The following is a 23,185-nucleotide window of genomic DNA, read 5'->3' as shown; positions in this document are numbered from 1 at the left end:
TCTCAGAGAGCCTTACCCATAGTTGATAAAAACTATTCCCATTTCCTCTTCTGAAATGCCATACAACAAGGACAAGTATTTAGCCATTCTATGCATTCAACAAATGTTAAAACACCTACTCTCCTAACTCAAGGTAAAAGTGCTCAGTTTCAAATGTATTTCTTGGCACTACCATCCAATTTCTTCTTTCCCAAGAAATTTCATTAGGAGAAAGTAAAAATTTTAAACACAAAGCAAAAGAGACAAAAGAATAGGGACCCAAAGTTTCATTAAAGTGAAAGCTCAGTCATTCCTACAGCTTTTCTATCAATGATGCTAGACTGCAGAATATTCCCAATTCTGGGTTCAATCCTGAAAAATACAATAGAAAAGGTTCTTTTAAATATGGGGGGGGGGGATTCACTCTAGTTTTTCTAGGAAAATGTTAAGTGTCAGTAAGCATTTGCCAAATGTTTCCAAAGAACACTCAGATCACTGCATGTTCAGAATGTATGTTAAGCCAGATCCATCATCAGTCAAGTACTATCTGCATAGATATCAGTCTGTGATCTAAGGAAAAACTCTACTATCCCTGTGGGGGCTACATCTTTATAACCTAATACCAAGTATTTTAACTTACGAGACACACTAAACTGTTATATCAAAATGGTTCCATCCAAATATACATTTACCATCTTTTAAAAATCAGTTGGTTGCTAAGAGAGTAGATCTCATCACAAGGAAAAAAAGAATTCTGTGAGGTGACAAATGTTAACTGCACTTATTTTAGTAATCATTTCACTATAAGCACATATATCAAATCATTATGTGGTATATCTTAAACTAAAACAATGTTGTATGTCTATTAGATCTCATTAAATCCAGAGAAAAATCTGGTAACTTGTGTAGTACACATCTTTTGCCCTTATTCTTTTAACATAGTACACAGCCCAATTAGACAAAGACCTTTTCACTATTTCGTTCACTTCAGTATTATCTCAATTCTTTCCAGCATTACTGAGGTAAAACTGACAAAACTGTAGGATATCTGTAACTGTAGGATAACTGTAGGATAAGTGTAAACAGGATGATTTGATATACAGATGCAGAGTGGAAAGATTCTCCCTATCTAGTTCATTACAACACATTCATCACCCCACCTATTTAACTTTTTTCTGGTGAGAGTATTTGAGTTCTACTCTCTTAGCAAACTTCAATTATATAATACAGTGTTTTAAACTATAGTCACCATGTAATATGTTAGATCCTTAGACTTTGTTACTTGAAATTTTAAAAAAGATCTGTCAGTTTTTATAAACAGAGAGTGATGGAGATTTTTTAACCTATATTTACTGGGTTGCCCTCCAAAGATGGTAGCAGTTCTGTCCTCCAGAAAGAATTTTAGAGCATTAATATGTACTGCACATAAATTACTGAAGGAAGAATTAGAAATTTAATTTGTATGCAGTCAGAAATTAAGAATATATAACCCCCACAATCTAATCTACAATAATAAACAAGATGAATGATCAGAATAAAGATATATTTTAATAATACCAAGACAAGAATTTTCACACACTATTGACAGGGCTCTACATTAATGAAATTGAAGCAGTTCACTCAATACTTCCACACATATCCAACAAAACTCTGTACACATATACACTGAAAGATCTAAAAGAATACTGCTATCAACAATGTTCATAAAGTAAAAATACCCAAATACTTATCCACCACAAGAGAACTGAGGAATAAATTGTGTTTTATTTACACAACTGAAAATTATAGAGGAATAAAAATGGCAAACTACTGTTACATGTGATATGAAAGAATCTTACAAACGTAATGTTAAAGAAAAAAAAAAACCCACAAAAGAATATAGACTGTGTAGTTGTTCCATTCATATAAATGTTTAAAATAGGCAGAATAATAATATTGTCATCTTTAGGAAAGCACATTTAGGTGATAAAACTAGAGTTGATTCTATTTGCCCTAGTTGCATGAAGCTGATTGCAAGCACTGAATTAGTAAATACCAAACCACCGTTCCTAAGGCAAAGAGAGGGTCAGGTTCCTATGAGCCTCTGGTCAAAACATTCAACTAATCAATACAAAACCTTGTTTTTATGTTTAAAGACACCTTATTTTTAAAATATACTGTTGATTCACTGAGATTGAACTCATAGCCAAAAGCACTCATGGCTGAAAAAGCTTACATAACACACCTATTTTTACTATAAGGCACATCATAGCCTTCTTGAACTTTTGACATAGCACTTGAGAATTATACTTGGGAAAGCATTTCAGATAGTCAAATCACCAATGAAAAACACAAAAATGAGTAAAAATGGGGTATCAAATAGACTGCAAAAGGACAGCTTTTTACAGTATGAGAGCTGAAACAAGAAGGCAGAGTGTCACCTTATTTGATTTTAGCTGTGAACGCGTGCATCAGGAACTCATTTTCACAGCTCTGCCAAAGTCTGAAAATGACCACAGAAGTACCTTGACCGTCGAATTTTTGATCTTACAAATAATTTTACTAGATAGGTTAAGTGCAAATACAAAACCCATGATTAGGGAGGATCAACTGTGTAACAAAAGCAAGGAGGTAATTATCATAAAGTAAGGATAATGGTCACTTTTCTAAGGAGAAAACAGTGACTAGAAAGGGGCAGAATGGACTTTTGGGCAGCTGTGAATATTCTTTTTCTTGAATAGGTAGGAATATGGAAGGTTACCTTCCAATAAATCATTGAACTATATATGCTTCTGTTACATATAATTTGCTTCAGTAAATATTTGTTTTTAATATTTTATTTATTTATCTATTCATGAGAGAGAGAGAGAGGCACAGGCAGAGGGAGAAGCAGGCTCCATGCAGGGAGCCCAACGCGGGACTCGATCCCAGGACCCCAGGATCACATCCTGGGCTGAAGGCAGGCATTAAAACCGCTGAGCCACCCAGGGATCCCCCAGTAAATACTTTAAATTGAGTATTATCCTTATAATTTTAAGAAAACACCAAATAGCTATTTATGTTAATGAAGCAAGGCCTGAAAAGCAGCTCTGTATTTATAAGCCCACTCTAGTAAATTTTTTTAAGTTAGAGACTTTGTGTATGGATTTTCATATTCATAATTTTTTCTGTAAAGATATCTAAGAATACTACCTTTTAAGAGGACACAGAGATCAAGAAGAGGGAAGATCCTTACTTCTTATTAACCATATTTTTAACCATTTGCATGTACTCATTTTTTTTATTAAAAAGTACTTTAACACATTTAAATCTGGCCTCTAAAATACCACACAGCTATTAAAATACATAATTTTTCTATACCCCTATATATATTATCTAACACACATGTCTAAAATATGGCATGAGATAATGAAATACTAGGGAATAATTAGATGTCCATCACTACAGGACTATTTAAATCCAGTGTGGTACATCTATGCAACAAAATACCATGCAGCCATTAAAAAGAACAGGGCAACACCAAGTGTACCAAAATAGCATAATCTCTAATAACATTCTAATACATATTAAATGAAAAGTAAACATACAAAAGAGTACTGTATATCACACCACCATTTGTGTTAGAGACAAAATAACACATATATACAGAAAGATTATCTTTGAGAAGATACATACGAAACAGATAATAATAAATGGCAAGTGAAACGAAGTGACTGGGTAAAAAAGGAAACCTTAGTTTTCACCGCATATACTTTCATTTCTTCTACACTTTGTACATGTGTGCTACCCCTCAAAATATAATAAGGTAATTCAAATAAAATAATATATACCAACATATATGTGAATATGAGAAAATCAATGAAGTTATATCCAGTAACCCAGAAGTACTTAGAACCTAAAAGGCACAAGTTACTCAGAAATTTATCTAGCCCAATCATCTTCCCAGATCAGAAACTAATGCCAATTCTGTCAGTCATCATTCATCAGTCACCTGACTAGCAAATATGAAAAAACAAAACTCAAGTGCTATTGAAGATACAGGCAAAAATGTGCTCTTATCCACTGTCACAAGTTTAGTATAACATTCCTGGAGGGTTATTCGGCAAGCTGTCCCCAAATTTTAAATATGTATGCCTTTGATCTAATCATACTCTTACAACCAATGTAAAAAAAGGGTTATAAAACCAATGTTAAATACTTAACATATAAACATATAATGACAGTAAGATTACGCTGGGGACATGTTGGGTTGTCACAAGATTGAAGAGCACTTTCTGGCATTTAACAGGAATGCTAAAGGTATTGACATGTACAGGACTGTCCTGCATAACAAATTATTCCACTCAAAATTGCCAAATCCAGTAAGATATATATTAGAGTGGGAAACACTCTAGCTGCCAAGTCGTAGTAAATATCAGTAGTTCACAAAAAGCTATCATTACTAAAAAAATTTTTAAACAGTCTAAAGAAGGGCAAACACAAAGTGCTATTCAGAAAATTTTCTCTGAGAACGAGAGAACGAGTAACTTCTGTTCTGGCAAACACAAAGGCACATTACTTGTCAAACAATTAAGTTATCACTTTCTTATACAGTAAAACTCTCAAATACATTTCCACACACGTGGAAGATGGGAGAAAGTAAAATCCCTATGTAGACAGCTATAGGGAAAAGCTAACCAAATGTGAGAAATCTTTAGTATTTACAGCAGAAGTAATCCATTGTCTTATATGAAGTTCCAGGAATGAAGGAGCAGACAAATTAGAGGTTCTTGCCAGTAAGAACACAAAAATTTCAATGAATTACATACATATTTTTGAGGGTACAGAAACTGACTTCTACACTTCTCACTTAAGACTCAAAATGCTCTCTGGCTGCAGACTACATTGCATCCAGAGTATGCAATGATATTTTGTAAAGGCATAAATATGTAAGAAAAGAGAGAATACAACAAAGCCAAAAAACTGGGGAGCTAAAAAAGCAAAAGGATTGTCAATATACAATGCTTACAATTAAAAAAAAAATCAAGAAGTAACAGTAAATCTTATTATTTAAAAATGAAAAAATAGGGGATCCCTGGGTGGCTCAGCAGTTGAGCGCCTGGTGATCCTGGAGTCCCAGGATCGAGTCCCACGTTGGGCTCCCTGCATGGAGCCTGCTTCTCCTTCTGCCTGTGTCTCTCATGAATAAATAAATAAAATCTTAAAAAAAAAGAAGAAGAAAAAGAAAACACAAACAAAAAAAAACCCCCCAAAACAGCTAAGAGATTTAAAAGAAGACATCCTTGAAGAATACAAAATGGTGAGAAATAGAGTAGGAGAATGTTTAACAATTCTGTGAATGTTAAGTTCATTTGACTCTTCAAATGACATACACATATAACTTTTAATAAAAACTAATTCCTTTCAAAAGAATCTAAGGTACTTAAAATTTTCTTTTTTTCTGTAACTGAATATTTTCCAAGTTTCCTTCAATGAATAATCACGGAAGACACTGTTTTGCAAAAGAATGAAACGAAACCACTCTTTCACCAAAAACATAAATAAACTTAAAATGGATTAAAGACCTAAATGTGAGACCTGAAAACATAAAAATCTTGGAGGAGAGCAGAGGCAGTAATTTCTCTGATATCAGCTGTAGCAATGTTTTCTAGATTGGTCTCCTAAGGCAAGGAAAAAAACAGCAAAAATATAACCTACAGGGACTACACCAAAATAAAAAGCCTCTGCACAACGAAGGAAACAATCAACATAGCTAAAAGGCAACCTGAAGATATTTGCAAATGACATATTCAATAAAGGGTTAGCATCCAAAATACATAAAGAACTTATAAAAATGCACACTGGGGCAGTAAGTATGGAGGTTCCCCCACAAAGTTAAAAATATAACTACACCTCTGCCCCCACAAAAGAGAATTACCCTATGATCTAGCAAGCACACTACTGGGTATTTAACCAAAGAATACAAAAATACTAATTCAAAGGGATACATAGCCTCTGACATCCATAGCAGCGTTATTTACGACAGCCAAATTATAGAAACAGCCCAAGTGTCCATCTACTGATGAATGTATAAAGATGTGGTGTACACACACACACACACACACACACACACACAGAAAGAGAGAAAAGGAATATTATTTAGCTTTAAAAAAGAATGAAATCTTGCCATTTGCAATGACATGGATAGAACTACAGAGTACTGTGCTTAGCAAAATAAGTCAGAGGAAGACAAATACCATATGACTTTACTCATTCGTGGAACTTGGGAAACAAAACAAAAAAGCAAAGGAAAAAAAAAAGTGAGGTAAACCAAGAGACAGACTCATAACTACAGAGACAGTTACCAGAAGGGAGGTAGGTGGGGGGATGGGTGAAGCAGGTGATGGTATTAAAGGTAGGCACTTGTGGTGATTACCACTGGGTGGTATGGAAGTGTTGAATTACTTAAAACTAGTATTACACTGTATGTTAAGTAACTGGAATTTAAGTAAAAACATAAAAGAAAAACACATTGTCTTAGTTGTCTAAATCAACAACTACTTAATCTCTTTCCATTCTAACTGACCTTGGTTTTCACGATTGGACAATTGGCTTATGGAACCATGACTGATTTAATTCAATCATGGGTTCAGTTTCCTCAACAGAGACTACTTTATAAATGGGTAAGTGACAATTCTGACTAAGACACATGAGGGCACATGTGCTGAATGAGAGTGCTACAGGTCAGGGGTGAGGTAGGGTAGAGGCAGGGATACTTTCTAGGAAAGTTAGCTCATAATTTTTTAAAAATGTCATAAGAAAGTTCTGTTCTTTTTTGCCTTTGGATATTCTTTTTAGAGGCCACAATATTTGTGGTTGATGCAGACATCCTGGTGTCACACCATGAAGAAACAGGCCTAAGAACAAAAGCCAACAACGTACTAGTACTAAGATACCAGAAGAAACATAAAAAGGTGTTGTGTGTCTGAGTTTCTGAACTAAAAGTAAAATTTCCCTATTTGTAGATTTCTTGAAAAGAAAGAAAATAAATGTTCACATTTCCCAAGTTATTCATGTTTTACTTGCAGCCAAACACATCCTGAGAAGCATGATCACTTTCATAATCTAATCAGGAAGAAGAAAAAAAAGTTCCACCTTCTATCATTGAGTCCAGTAGCTAAACCACACTACCACAGTTCAAAAATCTTGTAGTTGATTAATGCATACTATTTGAAAATGCCTAAGGGCAGTTCAAGTGTTCCCAACATTTAGTATAAGTAACTCTTCTGTTGAAACTCACCAAACCTCTCTTTAATCAGGGGCAAAGGAATGTACCTTAGCTCTTGTCCTGTCTGTGCCCTCAAGCAAGGCTCTAGGACTTAAAACTTTCATCTTCTGACCTAAAGTTTAATATTAAAATACTTAAAGGGAATTCTTCATAAAGGTCTTTAATATCCTCAGATCTCTGTCAAATGAAAGATATATATAAGAATTCTTTCTTAAAAAAGTTCTTTCCAGACTCATTGATTTTACCCTTAAAATACATACAATTCTATTTTTTTAAATTTTTTTTAAAATTTTTATTTATTTATGATAGTCACACACACACACAGAGAGAGAGAGAGGCAGAGACATAGGCAGAGGGAGAAGCAGGCTCCATGCACCGGGAGCCCAACATGGGACTCAATCCTGGGTATCCAGGATCGCGCCCTGGGCCAAAGGCAGTCGCTAAACCGCTGTGCCACCCAGGGATCCCTAAAATTCTATTTATATGCTATATAATACTATTTCATATTTTTTAACTTAACTACTTAACATATAAAGTAATACGATATCACATACCAGGGATCTTTGCAAACTACAGTCATGAGGCTAAATGTGGCCCAGCACCTTGTTTTTGACGGCCTGTGAGCTAAGAATGGTTTTCATGTTTTTAAAAGGTTATTAAACGTGGTAAAGGAGAGAGGCGTCTGGGTGGCTCAATCGGTTAAGCACGTGCCTTGGCTCAAGTCGTGATTGCAGGGTCCTGGGATCCAGTCCAACATCAGGCTCCCTGCTCACAGAGGAGTCTGTTTCTTCCTCTCCCTCTGCCCCTCCACCCCCATTTGTATACATTCTCTGTCTTGGTCTCTAATAAATAAAATCTTAAAAAAAAAAAAAAAAAAAGAACCACTAATATTTCATCCTAAACGTAAATGTGATGTTACAAAGTCTGACTTAGGGGCACCTGGGTGGCTCAGTCCATTGGACGTCTGCCTCCAGGTTAGAACATGGTCTCAGGGTCCCAGGATCAAGTCCCACATCAGCCTCCCTGTTCAGTGGGCAGTCTGCTTCTCTCTCTGCTCCTCACCTTGTTTGTGCTCTCTTTCTCTCTGTCTCTCAAATAAAGAAAGAAAACTTCATTAAAAAAAGAAAAGTCTGACTAAAAGGTAGTATAGGTTCACTTGGAAGGCATAGAAAATAGGTCTTCACAAAGAAAAACATGAAAATCCAACTTGAATTCTGTCAACCCAGAAACAAAAATTTAATGGACTTTTATTCAAAGTTTATGTATAATCTTGTATCCTATCTTTTTTAACCTAAAGGTCAATCCTGAGAATTTTCTCATGTCTTTGTTCTTTAAAAACGTTTTCAAAAAAATAAAAAATGAAAAAATAAAAACATTTTGAATAACAGCAAAATGCCACCAAGCATTTAGATTGTTCCTTTTTACTATTACAAGGGGTGCTATACTTAGCATCCTTACAGCTCTTATTTGCATACAACCATTAATTTCCTTATGATAAATTCTTAGAAGCAGATTACTGGATACAAGAATAAACTGGAGGACACCAGAACGAGGTCCTCATACTGCAAAAGAGCTTCACTAAAACCCATCTTACCATCTTTTCATACAGACGTGGTTCATCCATGATCCTTTCACAATCATTAAGGACAGTAAAAGAATAATGAAAATAACTATTTTACCTTTGCCTTCCTTTGTGGGATATAAAACACCTCAAGGAAGAGTTACCTTTTACATTTGCTAAATCTATTTACAATTCTGTCTAGGCACATAGATTTCTGTAGTTCTTTCAAAGAAAACATACTACACTGCCTCAAGCATCTGTTACTAAGGTGTGTTTCTAGCCTAACAGCACTCTATCAAAACAAACAAATAACAAAACACCATCAAAACTGATGGCAATGTTTCCCTGAAGTTACCTCACCTGCACTGGCTTTGTTTGCTCCTTCCCCAAATGTCGGGACATGCCCCTTTCCACAAACCAGATGCCATATTTCAGACTTATCAAATATATGTCCACAAAAATTGGTTATTGGATGCTCCACAATGATTCTACTTATGAGAAGGGAAGACATGCATGTGACCATGAGTTGTGGGCTAAAACTTAAAAACATCTACATGTAGTCTTCAGTGACCCTCAGGATATAATATGCAGCCTCCTACCTAACAAAGAAGACCTTGTTGTTGGAACTACAACTTGCTGCAAATTCAAATTTACCACAATTCTGCTTCAAGTACTGCCTCACCTGAAGTGAGGCTAGGTGTAAAGGCCCAACTTATTTGGCAAGCAGATATTAATTTTATATGCTCAACATTAAAAGACAAAAATCAACATTCACCCAGCCTCAAGAATACCCTGCACATGTGTAGTGCTCCTCTCCATATTTTACTCCTCAAGGAAGTGACTTTAAAGCTAGTCTCCCACTTTATAAAAAAAAATATGTAATATTGGTCAGACTGGTGAAAGAAAATGGCTTGAGTGGTCACTCAAGAGTATAGCCAACATAGCTCTCATATCTGGATACTGTAACAACCCACAGTTCTCTAAACATCAAAGTGAAAAAGGATTAAGGGGCATCAAACTAAATAAGAAAAAAAACATAGAAAAAAAAAGAAAAGAAAAAAACAAGAGGGAAGTCTTGCTCTTTAAGATTTCCTTCACCATCTTTAACAGGTTAATAGGGCTGAAAATGGGGGTACCTCTCAGTCAGTTGAGCATCCAACTCTTGATTTCAGCTCAGGTCATGATCTTAGGGTTGAGGGATCAAGCCCTGCATCGGACTTCACACTGAACATGGGAGTCTGCTTGAGATTCTCTCTCTCCCTCTGCCCTACCCCCCACTCACACTCATTTGCTCACTCTCTAAAAAAATATAAAGTAAGATAAAATAAATAGGGCTGAAAATGTCTTCTCTCAAAAACGTTGTTTGAAGAATAAGGATCCCAGATGTTAACAGTCAACTCTGAGTATTTTTGTCTTGGTTCTGCCATTTACTAACTGTATGATCTTGGTTGGTTCACTTTTAAGTTTTAAACTTACTTACTTTATTTATTTAAAGATTTTATTTATTTATTCAGAGACACAGAGAGGCAGTGACACAGGCAGAGGGAGAAGCAGGCTCCCTATGGGAAGCCCGATACAGGACTCAATTCCAGGACCCCGGGATCACGACTTGAACCAAAGGCAGACACTCAACCACTTAGCCACCTAGGCATCCCTAAGTTTTAAACTTTAGTTTTTCTCATCAGTACACATGGGATTTCACATGCACTTTATATATATAGTTATTTAAGATTAAATGCGATCATGTATGAAAATGTTCTAGCACAAGGAACAGTATTTATTGAATGAATGAGTGGAAAGAGGATATACTCTGTTTAAGGAGAAAATTAAAGACAGTTATCTGTAATAAATCTCAATTTGCATGTTTATCTAAAAGTGGTTGCCACTGTACACAGAATAAAACGATACATGTCTCTTATCCTAATAAATTCTTCCTTTGAATTCTGCCTTCATCCCAGATTATTTTTACTTACTGACTATAAACACCTGGTAAACCATGAAATAACCCTAAACAAACAAACAAAAAATTCAAATATTTGCTTTGGAACAACTTGTTAATAGAAATGCATTTATGTGGAGTTATGGAATTACAAAGCATTAGCTGCTTCTTGACCTTCAAATGTATTAATAAGAATTTGCTAATTCCCATTTTTTACAACTTGATTTTCTAATCTACAAAACATTTAATATGTATACAGAATGCAGCCAGAAAATGCATACTACTATATAGTTGGCATCTGTCTACTTTAAAAACTTACTGAGAAATGTTGAAGTAATTCATCTTTCTCCTCCTCAATGAATGCCCCAACTGTTAGTGCTTTGGGGCGGTGGTCCACCACCATGTGATTCAGTGAGCCCCTTCCTCTTCCTCCACGGCCTCTGCCTCTTCCTCGACCTTGAGAGGACATGGTCTTTCCTCGACCCACCGGTAAAATACCTAATCGTGCAGCCTGAACAACAACAAAAGGTAGAATATAATATATGCTGTCAGACTGAACCCTAGAAAAGACAGGAAGAATATAGGTATTTATTTGAGATGTTAAATGTAGTGGGGTCAGGGACTCCTCTTAACTCTCACCTCAACCTGTAACTGACTGAGTTTTTTCCGTAACTCTGTTGTGTCTTCTCCTGAGGATAGCCTCTTGTGAAGATCCAGCTCAGTATCTAATAGTTCTTTCTGAGCCTTTGGAAAAAATAAGAGTAAAAATGTATTCATTAAAAGAAAAAAAAATGCATTTGTTAGATAACGTCTAAGATCTTATTCAGAATATTATGCTTATGGAATGACACACATCTTTTTTGGCAAAATGAGAATAAGAGGATGCAATAAACCCGAGTGTTTTAGGGAAGGTTAACTGTTCAAAAATACACAGAGAGTATACTGACATTAGTAGAAATAATAAGCAGTATTACTGCTTCAGATGACCTAAAAATCAGACCTTGGAGAGTCAACTGAGAAGAGGGAGAATAATTTTCTATTAATAAAGAGTCATAAATGAAACACAATCGGGCAAAATAAATTACATAGGAAATACTCATTAATGGTACATAGATAATAGCCACATAATTGCTTTCCGATTTGAACCCTACAACTACTGCCACTTTTTTTGGGTGTGAGGGACAACCTATATGTCTTCAGATAGCATGACTGTGAGAGACTTTTTCCCTTCAAATACTAACTTTTAAAATGTGTATATGCTGCTTCTATAATTAGGAAAAATTTCAATAAAAATATTTTTTCAAAGCAATTTTGATGAAATATTTTACATCCCTCTAGTGAGAGAGCCACAATTTCAAATGTATTATATATAATGTACATAAAAATTTGCATTCTATATATCTGATAAATTTATTATTCCAAGTTATCAAAAGGCCAGAAAATAATCTAAAATTCCCCTAAAGAGCTGTAGTATAATGGAACCACTGCATATGGTTCCACAGCAAGTTCTCTCTAAGGAAACAAATGGCAATTAATGAAATTAGACTTAAGTGGATCTAGAACTTCTGATTCTTTTTTTCAACAGAATGCCACATTTTTGCCATATTAAAGCCAATGGTATCTTTTGAATATTAAAAGAGATGGTTCCACTATACCATAATATTAGAAAAACAATTCATGAAACAGGGAAATACACTTTTTTTTTTCCATCACTCTAGCAATTTCATCTTCAGGAAGTTAAAAAAAAAATCTTTGTTCAAAGAGAGTATTAGCACCTCTTTCAAAGATAGTACATAGCATACAGAGGAACATTTAAAAAAAATTGTTACTCTGTCTCCCCATTAGACTATTAGCTACCTAAGGGTTCCAATGTACTTTCAAAGAGCCAAGCACATAACAGATGTTCAACAACCCTATCCTGAATGGAAAATGCAAATAGATACCTCTGTTTTTGTCTTTACTTTAGATGGTGTGGAGACTGCAGAAGATGTTTTTAATTCATCTTTCAATTGTGAAATCTTTTCTCCAAGCTCTTTTAGAGTCTTCATTATGTTTGCTCTCTCTTCTGGTTTCATGTTTTTGTTCTTTTCTAGCTTAGATATTAGCATCTATAAAATAAACAGAAGAAAGTAAAACCATGCTTAGTAAATTTTAATATAAATAACCCTTATAAACTTTACTATGAAGGTATCTTTGTAAAATCCATTGTATCCATCAGTTCCAGCAAGCAAATAATGAGTTCTTATCTTACCTTCTGGCATTCTATTTGTTTTTCTAGCACTTCTTGTCTCTTTTTCCTCATATCTTGTTGTAGCTTCATTGCTTCCTATATGAACAGATTAAAAAAATTAGTAATGGATATTGCCAACATTTGCATACATTTGTTAAAAGACCAACTCATTTCTTCAGGGTCATTCCTATGTTGTGTAAGAAAAATTCTACTCCAAATCAAAAAATAGCTGAAACCAGAGACAAAAACCTTTAAATACATTTATTTACTTGAATGACGTGAATGTATTTATAAAGAACAATACCTGTTTTTCCTTGCCAATGTAATAAGCCAATCCGTATTTTTCATGTTTCAAGTTTTAAAAATGTGAAATAAAGCTAGAGGGCAGAAGTCATAGCAAATTCTATGGATTTTTACCAGGAAAATATTGTATCTCACCCCTCTCTGTTAATCTCCAATTATACTGAGACAATACAAACATACATTTTATTTGAGAAACTCTTATATGAGTTTAAATCTAAAAAGATAATGAAACTCAGAAGTGAATCATACGAATAACAAGTACATAAATGTTATACTTTATGTGAAATATTGTCTAACTTACAAAGCAAGAGAGCATTTAAAAGAGGAAATAATGAAGTTAAACTGTCTGCTTCCTTATCTTGGGAGAAAAAAAACCAAAACAGGTCAACTCAGTATTGTTTATTTTTATATCAGAAAAATTCTTTCCTTGTGTTTGATATAGCTGCTGAAAGGGAACCACAAAATACTTTTTTGTCTGTTCATCTTTTTTTTTCAAATGTACACTGTACCAAAAAGCAGCTAAATAAACATTGTAATGTGGTTCCATAACAACATGAACTATCCAAATGTGCTAACATAATCACTTAAGAATTCAATGGGTCAGTTCCTCTTTAAGGAGATTAGAATCAAGGCTGTTACCTGCTTCTTTTTAAGAACTTCTTGAACATCATGAGATTTAGAACCTGAACAAAGTTTCGAAGGTGTCTTTAAGTTTGAGGAGCTGTAAATCATTTTTGGATGGCCTGGAGCTGAAAATATCTAGGAAAACACATATAAAATCAAATTTTAGAACATATAAAATCAAATTTCAGAAAAGCTTTAATTTTTTAGAAAGGCTGCAAGTATTTGTATTTTTTTAGGAGTTATACATATTTTTACATTAAAAACTTCATTTATAAAACTAGCTTTTTATGTATACATAAATCCAATTGTCACTCAAATGCAAAAACAAAAATTAACTTTAGTAATAATGTTGTGTTTCAGGATATGATCACATTATTCCTCTTCTAGTTACATTTTTTTAATTAAGAGAAAAAGAATGCGGCCCCTTATATCTAGGAGCAGCCAGCCAACTACCCAGAGTCAGTCCTTACTGTCCTCCTGTTAAACAAAAACAATTTCATAAAAAAATCTCCAACAAGGCCACTCTTGAGACCAGGATGGGTCAAGGCATAAACAAGACCACAAGATCACTCCATAATCATGACCGAAGAGACAAAAAAGAGGAATCCTGTCTAAACAGTAAAACTGATTAAATCTCTCTCTAACCCGGCTAACAGGGATGACTGTAGCTTCTTTACCAATTATAGCTCTAGCCTCATCCTAGTTTTCCATCCTTTTAGGTTAAGTCTAATTAAGACATCTGATCACAGAATTACTCGTTTCCTTAAACCCTCCTCCAAATCAACTAACTCAGGATTAAGGTACTTTGTAATCATAATCTTACTGTATTTAATCAAGTGCTATATGAGTTTATAATCAAACCTACAACAAGCAGTTAGCTCACAGATCTGAGTAAAGTACTGGCCATCTCTACTGTGCTAGTTTTGTTATTTAGATTGCTTTCTGGGGCAGCCCCGGTGGCGCAGCGGTTTAGCGCCGCCTGCAGCCCAGGGCGTGATCCTGGAGACCCTGGATCGAGTCCCACGTCAGGCTCTCTGCGTGGGGCCTGCTTCTCCCTCTGCCAGTGTCTCTGCCTCTCTCTCTCTCCCTGCATCTCTATGAATAAATAAATAAAATCTTAAAAAAAAAAAAAAAAAAAAAAAAAAAAAAATAGATTGCTTTCTCCTTCTAAACAGACCGTTCTCCAGTTAGTCTTCCCTTAAGGCATAGCAGAACTACATGATACAGTACTATCTCTCAGGTTCAAGTCTTTCCTAACACATTCTCCTCTTTTATTTTTTAATTAACTTTAAATATGTGATATAAGGGGCACAATATATAATATTGAGAAATTCACAGAAAACTCAATTGTGTGAATTCTATTAAATATCCATAATAAAATACAAAACTTCTCTCAAACAATAGTTAATTGTCCTCAAAATTAAGCTACTTTAATTACACAAGCGTCTGAAATACTAGTTACACAGCTGAAATTCATATTATTTACTAACATACAAATGGCAATACCTACAATTTACTGAGCACTTAGTATGTATTAAATACCCCTGTTCCATGCTTTATGAATATGAAATTTTTCAATCCCCACAGCAACTCAATTTATAGAAAAGGAAATCAATACTCTTGAGTTATCTAATATATCCAGTAAGAGGCAGGTCAAGTCAGTCACGTCTGTCTGACTTCCAAATCTACAATGTCTTTGTTTTGGTATCTTTTTATGATGGAATTTTTGAAACAAAAGAGTTATTACCAATTTGATGTATCCATTACCAAGCACCAACAGTTATCAGGACATAAAATATAGTAGTTCCCCCTTATCTACAGTTTGGATTTCCATGGTTTCAGTTACCAGAGGTCAAGTGCGGTCTAGAAATAGATAACCTTCATCTGGCTCATCAGAAGGTCATGGGTAACCTAATACTACATCATAATGCTTGAATCATTCACTTCACTTTACCTCATTATGTAGGCATTTTATCATGTCACATCATCACATGAACAAGGATGAGTATTGTACAATATTTTGAGAATGACCTCTCATTTATTAAAGCATATTGTTGTAAATGTTCCATTTTATTATTGTTGTTTTTCCTTTCATTGTGCCTAATTTATAAGTTAAACTTTATTATGGGCAGGTATATACAGGAAAAAAGATAGTACACATAGGGTTTGGTATTATCTATGGTGTCAGGCATCCAACTGTGGATCTTGGAAAATATCCCCCGCAGATAAGGGGAGACTATATAATCTTGTTTTACTTAAATCCCCAACTCCACACTCATACCAAACACCACGTTGTTTTATCTGTAAATATTACAGTTATACCTTTAAAAGATAACGCCCCCTTCCTTTTGTAAATATAACCCTATACAATCATCACACTTAAAAGATAGTAACTACTTAATATGATTAGATACTCACATTCTAAACATTTCTTATCACTTGAATTGGGATCTATACAGTCCATCTACTGTCACTGGTTGTATTTCTTTTAAGTGTCCTTTAATACCATTTCATTCCCCCCCCCTTTTTTGCAAATTGTTTATTGAAGAAACCACATCACTCATCGTGCAATATTTGCCACAGAATTCTAGAATACCCTGGTAACATGTTCCACTGTCCTTTGAATTTCCTTTAAATTTGTGAATAGATCTAGAGCCTTTATGACTACAGCTCATTCTCTGACAGGATTCCAGAATCTTTGACAACTTCATTTTCTGGTTGGATAAAAATATTCCAGGGTCATCTAGAACACTGTTAGACCCAGATCTGGGGTTCTTTCCTTGGACTGATTATTACTTCCAGACCTTTTCAGTGAGTAGAATTTAAGAAATGTCTTAGAGCTTTTTATTGCTTGTTTTTTAAGATAAAACAGTATCTGAAATTGTTATCAATACAGTTGATCCTTAAATAACTCAAGACTGACCCCACCCCCACCCCACAGTACAAAAATCCACATATTTAACTTTTGACTCCTCTAAAACTTAATAGCCTACTGTTGACCAGAAGCCTTACTGATAAAATAAACACATACTTGGTATATCATATAACTGTATTCTTATGATAATAAGCTATAGATAAGAAAATATTTTGAAAATCATATGAGAAAATAATACATTTACAGTAATTTACTGTACTAATCTTAAAAATCTATGTTTAAAAGGAGCAGGTGTCCACTGACGGATGGATAAAGAAGATGTGGTATTATGTATAAAGCAGAGTATTACTCAGTCATCAAAAAGAATGAAATCTTGCCATTGGCAATGATGTGGCTAGAACTAGAATGTATTTTGCTAAACAAATTCAGTCAGAGAAAGACAACCATATGATTTTACTCATGTGGAATTTAAGAAACAAAACAGATAAACAGAGGGGACAGCAAGGGAAAATAAAATAATCTAAAGACAAAGAGGGAGACAAATCATAAGAGGGTCTTAACTACAGAGAACAAACTGAGGGTTGCTGGAGGGGAGGAAGGTGAGTAGTGTGGGGTAATTAGGTGATTGGCATTAAGGAGGGCACTTGGTATAATAAGTAACAGGTGTTATATGCAACTGATAAATCACTAAAGTCTACCTCGAGGGTGTGTAGATGGCTCAGTAAGTTAAGTGTCTACCTTCGGCTCAAGTCATGGTCCCAAAGTCCTACTCTACTCCCTCTACTGCTCCCTCCCCCATGCTCTTTTGCACTCTCTCAAATAAATAAAATCTTTAAAATTCTACCCTGAAATTAATAATAGATTATGTTAACTAACTTGAATTTAAATAAAACCATAAATAAATAAATTGATTGACTGATCCATGTTCATGTGGACCTGGCACAATTCAAACCACGATTGTTCAAGGATCAACCATACTTTGAATTCAAAGCAGACTACGGTGTTTTTACTTTATCTCATCTACTGTATGCCTCTTTTCAACTGCACTAAATATATCAGCTGTGATTGACAATATTAATTCTTCATTTGATTTACCCTACAATGCTCACAAACTAGTTTCAGAATACCAACACTGCCAAAATCATGATTACTGAAAAATACTTTTTAAAATTGTTTTTTGGGGTTCCCCGGCAGGGAGCTTGCTTCTCCCTCTGCCTATGTTTCTGTCTCTCTTTGTGTGTCTCTCCTGAATAAATAAATAAAAATCTTTAGAGAAATAGAATTGCTTTTTGTGGGGCGCCTTGTGGTATAGCTTATTAAGCATTCACTCTTGGTTTCAGCTTAAGTTGTGATCTCAGGGTCACTGGAATTCAGCCCCAAGTCAGGCTCTAGGCTCAGTGTAGAGGGTGCTTGGGTTTCTCTCTTCCTCTCTCTACTCCTCCCCCACACATTTCTTTCTCTTTCTCAAATAAATACTTTTTTTTAAGATTTTATTTATTTATTCATGGGGGGGGTGGGGACAGGCACATTCAAAAGGGAGAAGCAGGCTCCATGCAGGAAGCCCGACGTGGGACTCAATCCCAGGACTCCAGGATCAGGCCCTGGGCTGAAGGCGGTGCTACACCGCTGAGCCACCCAGGCTGCCCTAAATAAATCTTTTTTTAAAAATTGCTTTTTGCCTCAGGCTTCATCTCATTAGGAATATATAGTCAAATAACTGTGTTTTTATTTTATTTTATTTTATTTTATTTTTTATGATAGTCATACAGAGAGAGAGGCAGAGACACAGGCAGAGGGAGAAGCAGGCTCCATGCACCAGGAGTCTGATGTGGGATTCGATCCTGGGTCTCCAGGATCACGCCCTGGGCCAAAGGCAGGCGCCAAACCGCTGCGCCACCCAGGGATCCCAAATAACTGTGTTTTTAAAGTACTCTCTAAGCAAACATGAATTCGTTTCACTTGTCTTTTTAATTTTTAGAGATTATTTTTTTTCATTTTATCTTTTAAGTATATTTCACCATTTATATGGTTCCAAGACAAATCTACAAAGCAAGACATAGTCAAAGTTGTCTAGTTTTTTCGGTCCCTGCTGTAAACACCAAGATTTAAGTTTTAGGAATTAAAAGATTTTTTTAAATTAATTTTAGGAATTTTCATTTCTTCTAATTAGCAAATACATTATATGCAATCATTGGCCCTACTTGCTTACACTGACAGTTGCTTACTATACATGTTTTGTTCCATTTTACCTTTTTTTTTTACCTAATATATCCTGATGATCACCTCATGGTACATATGAAAATATTCATTTCATTCTAAAGTTGCATATACACTGTTCTATGGATGTATTACTACTACATTTTACTAGTCCCCTACTGACAGACATCTGGGCTGTTTCCAGTCTTTTGCTATTAAAGAGTCTACAATTACCAGCTTTATACATACATTTTTTCATAGTTTGACAAATGTACTTTTAGCATACATTCTGAAAAGGAGGGTTACTGGTTTAGAATAAATGCATACATAATTGTGAGACTTTGCCAAATTTGCTTTCATCGGGGTTGTACAATTTAGCATTTCCATTGGCATCTAAATCTCAGATCTTTTTGGAAATTATCTTAATTATTATGTAACTTTAAAAATGGATCTAATTTTATCTTTTCTATAGGGCTATTCAGTTATCTAAACACCATTTATCAAAAAGTCTGTAGTTTCCCCACTGACCTAAGATACTGTTTTGACATCTAATAAATTCCTATTTGCAAGTGAGTCTTTCCGTCTGTTCCACTGGTTTCTCCAAGCACCAGTCTCAACTGACTTGGTTATACAAACTTCATAATATTTTTTAATGTCTAGTAGGGCTAGTCTTCTTCCTTACTCTCTTTCAGAATTTTCCAGGCTCTCTTTGAAATAATCACCATTGTGGAAAGTCACTATGCAGATAAATTCCTTAACATAAAAAAACTACTTAAAATATATTTCAAGGGACGCCTGGGTGGCTCAGCGGTTGAGTACCTGCCTTTGGCCCAGGGCATGATCCTGGAATCCAGGGATCCAGTCCTGCATCGGGCTCCCTGCAGGGAACCTGCTTCTCCCTCTGCCTGTGTCTCTGCTTCTCTCTGTGTCTCTCATGAATAAATAAATAAAATCTTAAAAAAAAAAATTTCAAAGTTTGACTTCTGACTATGAGAGAATCTTCATTATGTTCTTACTTAGGAAAAGAAATGGACTAAGAAAGACATTTATCTATTAATAAATGGTTGAAATTCTCAAATTCCTACTTAGCTTTAATAGGGAAAAAAATTTAATAGCCAGTTTCTGGCAGAATCCTGGAAATTAGCGAAGTATACCTGCCACACTTAGGTTAGCAGTCACATTTACCTTTAATAAAGAAATAAGACATTACAAATTTGGATGACTATCAATTTCTTAATTTCTCTGTGTCACTGAACAGCTTTAGATATATTTGAGGATGCAGAAATGCATACCTGGCAATCCTCTCCAGCACCACCTGACTGATTCAGTAAGTGTGATGTATCACTCTGGTTACCACTTGTATGTCCAAGACGATGTTTAACAGGAACTTTGTTAAGAACGTAGGTGCCTGATGTCTGTGGTTTACTCATCATCTGCACACACAAAATAAACACGCATGTGATAAAAGTTTTTAAAATGCAAATAAACACGCATGTGATAAAAGTTTTTAAAATGCCCATACAAATTCAGAGATTTTTAGAGATTATTTTTAGTGATTACCCTGGGGAAGAAAATAAAGAAATGAGAAGGGAGGGTGCTTCAATTATCTGTTAAGGCTTCCTTTTTTTAAGTTGTAGACATATAAATGACTGCTATTATCTATGCTTTAATGGATGTCTAAAAACTGTCTCAACATAATACATGATATATGTACATATACTCAGATAAAATTTCTGATATTTTAAATGTTCCCTTTAAGGGATTTGGGGGTTTTAACTGCTAGTAGCTTATATCAATATGGACACACCAAAAATCAATGCAACCTTGGACTCCATTAACAGAATAGGGTCTAACAGATCACAAAGGTGACAGTACCACCTTTATACAACATTTGACCAACATCTACAGAAGCATTTGCCTTTGGGCTCTATCATGAAGTGGGACATAGACAAAAGAAATTCAGGCTTACGTGCAAATAAAAAGGATGATGACTGGAGTTAAGACTATGTACAGTAAAAAAAATCCCTTTTAAAAATCTGAATGCAGGGCAACTGGGTGGCTCAGTCTGTTAAAACAGCTGCCTTTGGCTCAGGTCATAATCCCAGAGTCCCAGGATCAAGCTCTGTGTAGTCAAGCTCTCTGCTTGGCAGAGAGTCTGCTTTTTTCTCTGCCCCTCCCTGCTGCTCCCTCTCTCACATCCTATCTCTCAAATAAACAGAAATCTTTAAAATAAATTTAAAAATCTGAATGCATTTAGTTGAAACAAGAGAACACCTAGGAAAAGGTTATCATTATCATCAATGTTAGAATGGCTCTAATGAATAGTAATTTGTTTATTCTTTCCTCCCTTCATCTATTCATTCAAGAAAATTGTGAGCAATATATGCCAGGCATTGTTTTAGGCACGGGACAGAATGAATAAAAGAAACAAAATTCCCATTTTCTTGGAGCTTATATTTCAGTTTTAAAAGCTTTTTAGAAGAGTTTTCTACATGGAAAAATTAAGACAAAAGAGTGGGTACAAGGATGACTGATTCTAACACAAAACAAAGGAAAAGTTAGGATTCAGAGTTGTTTGGAAGTGGATAGTTATTACATTTTAGTGTTGAGAAGAATCACTAGAGTATTTTTTTAAACATGTAGATTTATGGGCCTCATATCTAGAGACTGATTGTTTAAGTTTGGGGAGATAAGGCCCAGGAATTTGTACTCAGGTACTTAATTCCAGGAGAACAGCACTTATCAAACTTCACAGTTCATAAAAATCACCTGGAGAGCTTATTAAAAAACCGATGCTTAGGCCCCAACCACAGTGATTCTGACTAAAGTGGGGTGAGGTCCATGAAACTGCATGTCTAATAAATTCTCAGGAGATGAGATGCTTCTGGTCTGCAGATCAAACTGAGTGGCTTTCCTATAGAACACCTAAGGATCGCAAACTGAGAAATGATGGTCTAGATAGAGGGTGGGATTACAGGACCTCTCATTGCTTGTGAACCAGTGGATTACCTTCTGGATACCCCCATGTACTGTTGAGGGAGGAGACTGGGCCACCAGCACCTGCTGTTGATGAAGGTGCTGTGGCAGATGATGGTGCTGCTGTGAAAGGTGACTAAGTGTTTGCTGTTGTTGCAGGAGTAGCTGTGTTGGAGACTGTAATGCTGACTGCTCATTATTTTCTCTATGCCACAGAACTCGAATGAATCGGTTGTTTAGAACTGCTTCAGTGCTGGAAATGGCTTTCCTGGCCTCCTCATTGGTAAGATACTGGATGAGGGCTGCCTCTGGATCTCCCTTAAAAGCAACCTGTAAGAAAAAACAAAAGCATCAACAATTGGGACACCTGGGTGGCTCAGCGGTTGAGTGTCTGCCTTTGGCTCAGGGCGTGATCCCAGGATCTGGGATTGAGTCCTCCATCAGGCTTCTTCCAGGAACCCTGCTTCTCCCTCTGCCTGTGTCTCTGCCTCTCTCTCTCTCTCTCTCTCCCCCCCTCTCTGTGTCTCTCATGAATAAATACAATCTTTAAAAAAAAAAAAAAAATCAAGTAAATTATTGGTAAAGAATTCAGAATCATGGAGTGCCTGAGTGGCTCAGCTGATTAAGTGTCTACCTTCAGCTCAGGTCATGATCCCAGGGTCCTGGGATCAAGCCCTGCATAGGGCTCCCGGATCAGTGGGGAGCCCGCTTCTCCCTCGTACTCTGTTTGCCTCTCTTCTTGCTTGTGTTTGCTCTCTCTGTCAAATAAACAAAATCTTTAAAAAATAAAAAATAATAATTCAGAAGTAGAAAACAGCCTGCTGAAATCCATTCTGAATGCTTTATAAAGTTCTCTCTCTAAAATATAATATGTATACTTTCTAAAATTATATCTAAAAGAGTATTAGACCATTCAATAAATAATCCTAGTAATGTTACCTAACCACTTGGGGAAAAGTTGTTAGATCCCTCTTGGATATCTTACATTCAAATAAACTCCAGACAAAGAAACTACTTTACAACAACAACAACAAAACAATAAAAACACGGAAGAAAAAAAAGGTAGATATCCGTATAATCTGTTTGGAAAATCTTTTTATGCATACCTATAAAAGTAGGATCCATAGAGACAAAGAGCAGTTAAGTTCTACCACATAAAACTTTACAATCTGTCAGTCCAAATACGCCCTAAGCTAAATGATGAATGGAAAAAATATTTTTTATATATATGATAAGCAATGGCATGGAAAAGCACT

The 23,185-nt window shown here is 35.4% G+C and overlaps 1 protein-coding gene across 2 annotated transcripts in view; it reads right to left on the bottom strand.

The window, feature by feature from the left end:
- The window catches only part of RBM27 (RNA binding motif protein 27), a 71,616-nt gene that overhangs the window by 3,302 nt on the left and 45,129 nt on the right, over positions 1 to 23,185 (bottom strand). For both annotated transcript variants that reach the window (XM_041767002.1, XM_041767003.1), the window contains exons 13-19: positions 21,963 to 22,259; positions 20,246 to 20,386; positions 13,898 to 14,017; positions 12,977 to 13,051; positions 12,669 to 12,833; positions 11,365 to 11,469; positions 11,045 to 11,236 (exon numbers count right to left, since the gene is read on the bottom strand). In XM_041767002.1, the coding sequence (XP_041622936.1) occupies positions 11,045 to 11,236; positions 11,365 to 11,469; positions 12,669 to 12,833; positions 12,977 to 13,051; positions 13,898 to 14,017; positions 20,246 to 20,386; positions 21,963 to 22,259 (1,095 nt within the window). The remainder of the gene's footprint in view (positions 1 to 11,044; positions 11,237 to 11,364; positions 11,470 to 12,668; positions 12,834 to 12,976; positions 13,052 to 13,897; positions 14,018 to 20,245; positions 20,387 to 21,962; positions 22,260 to 23,185) is intronic.

This window comes from Vulpes lagopus, chromosome 8 (assembly GCF_018345385.1).
Source record: "Vulpes lagopus strain Blue_001 chromosome 8, ASM1834538v1, whole genome shotgun sequence".
Classification (NCBI taxonomy): domain Eukaryota; kingdom Metazoa; phylum Chordata; class Mammalia; order Carnivora; family Canidae; genus Vulpes; species Vulpes lagopus.
Note: the sequence above shows the minus strand (reverse complement) of the source record. Positions and strands in the feature narration are given on the sequence as shown.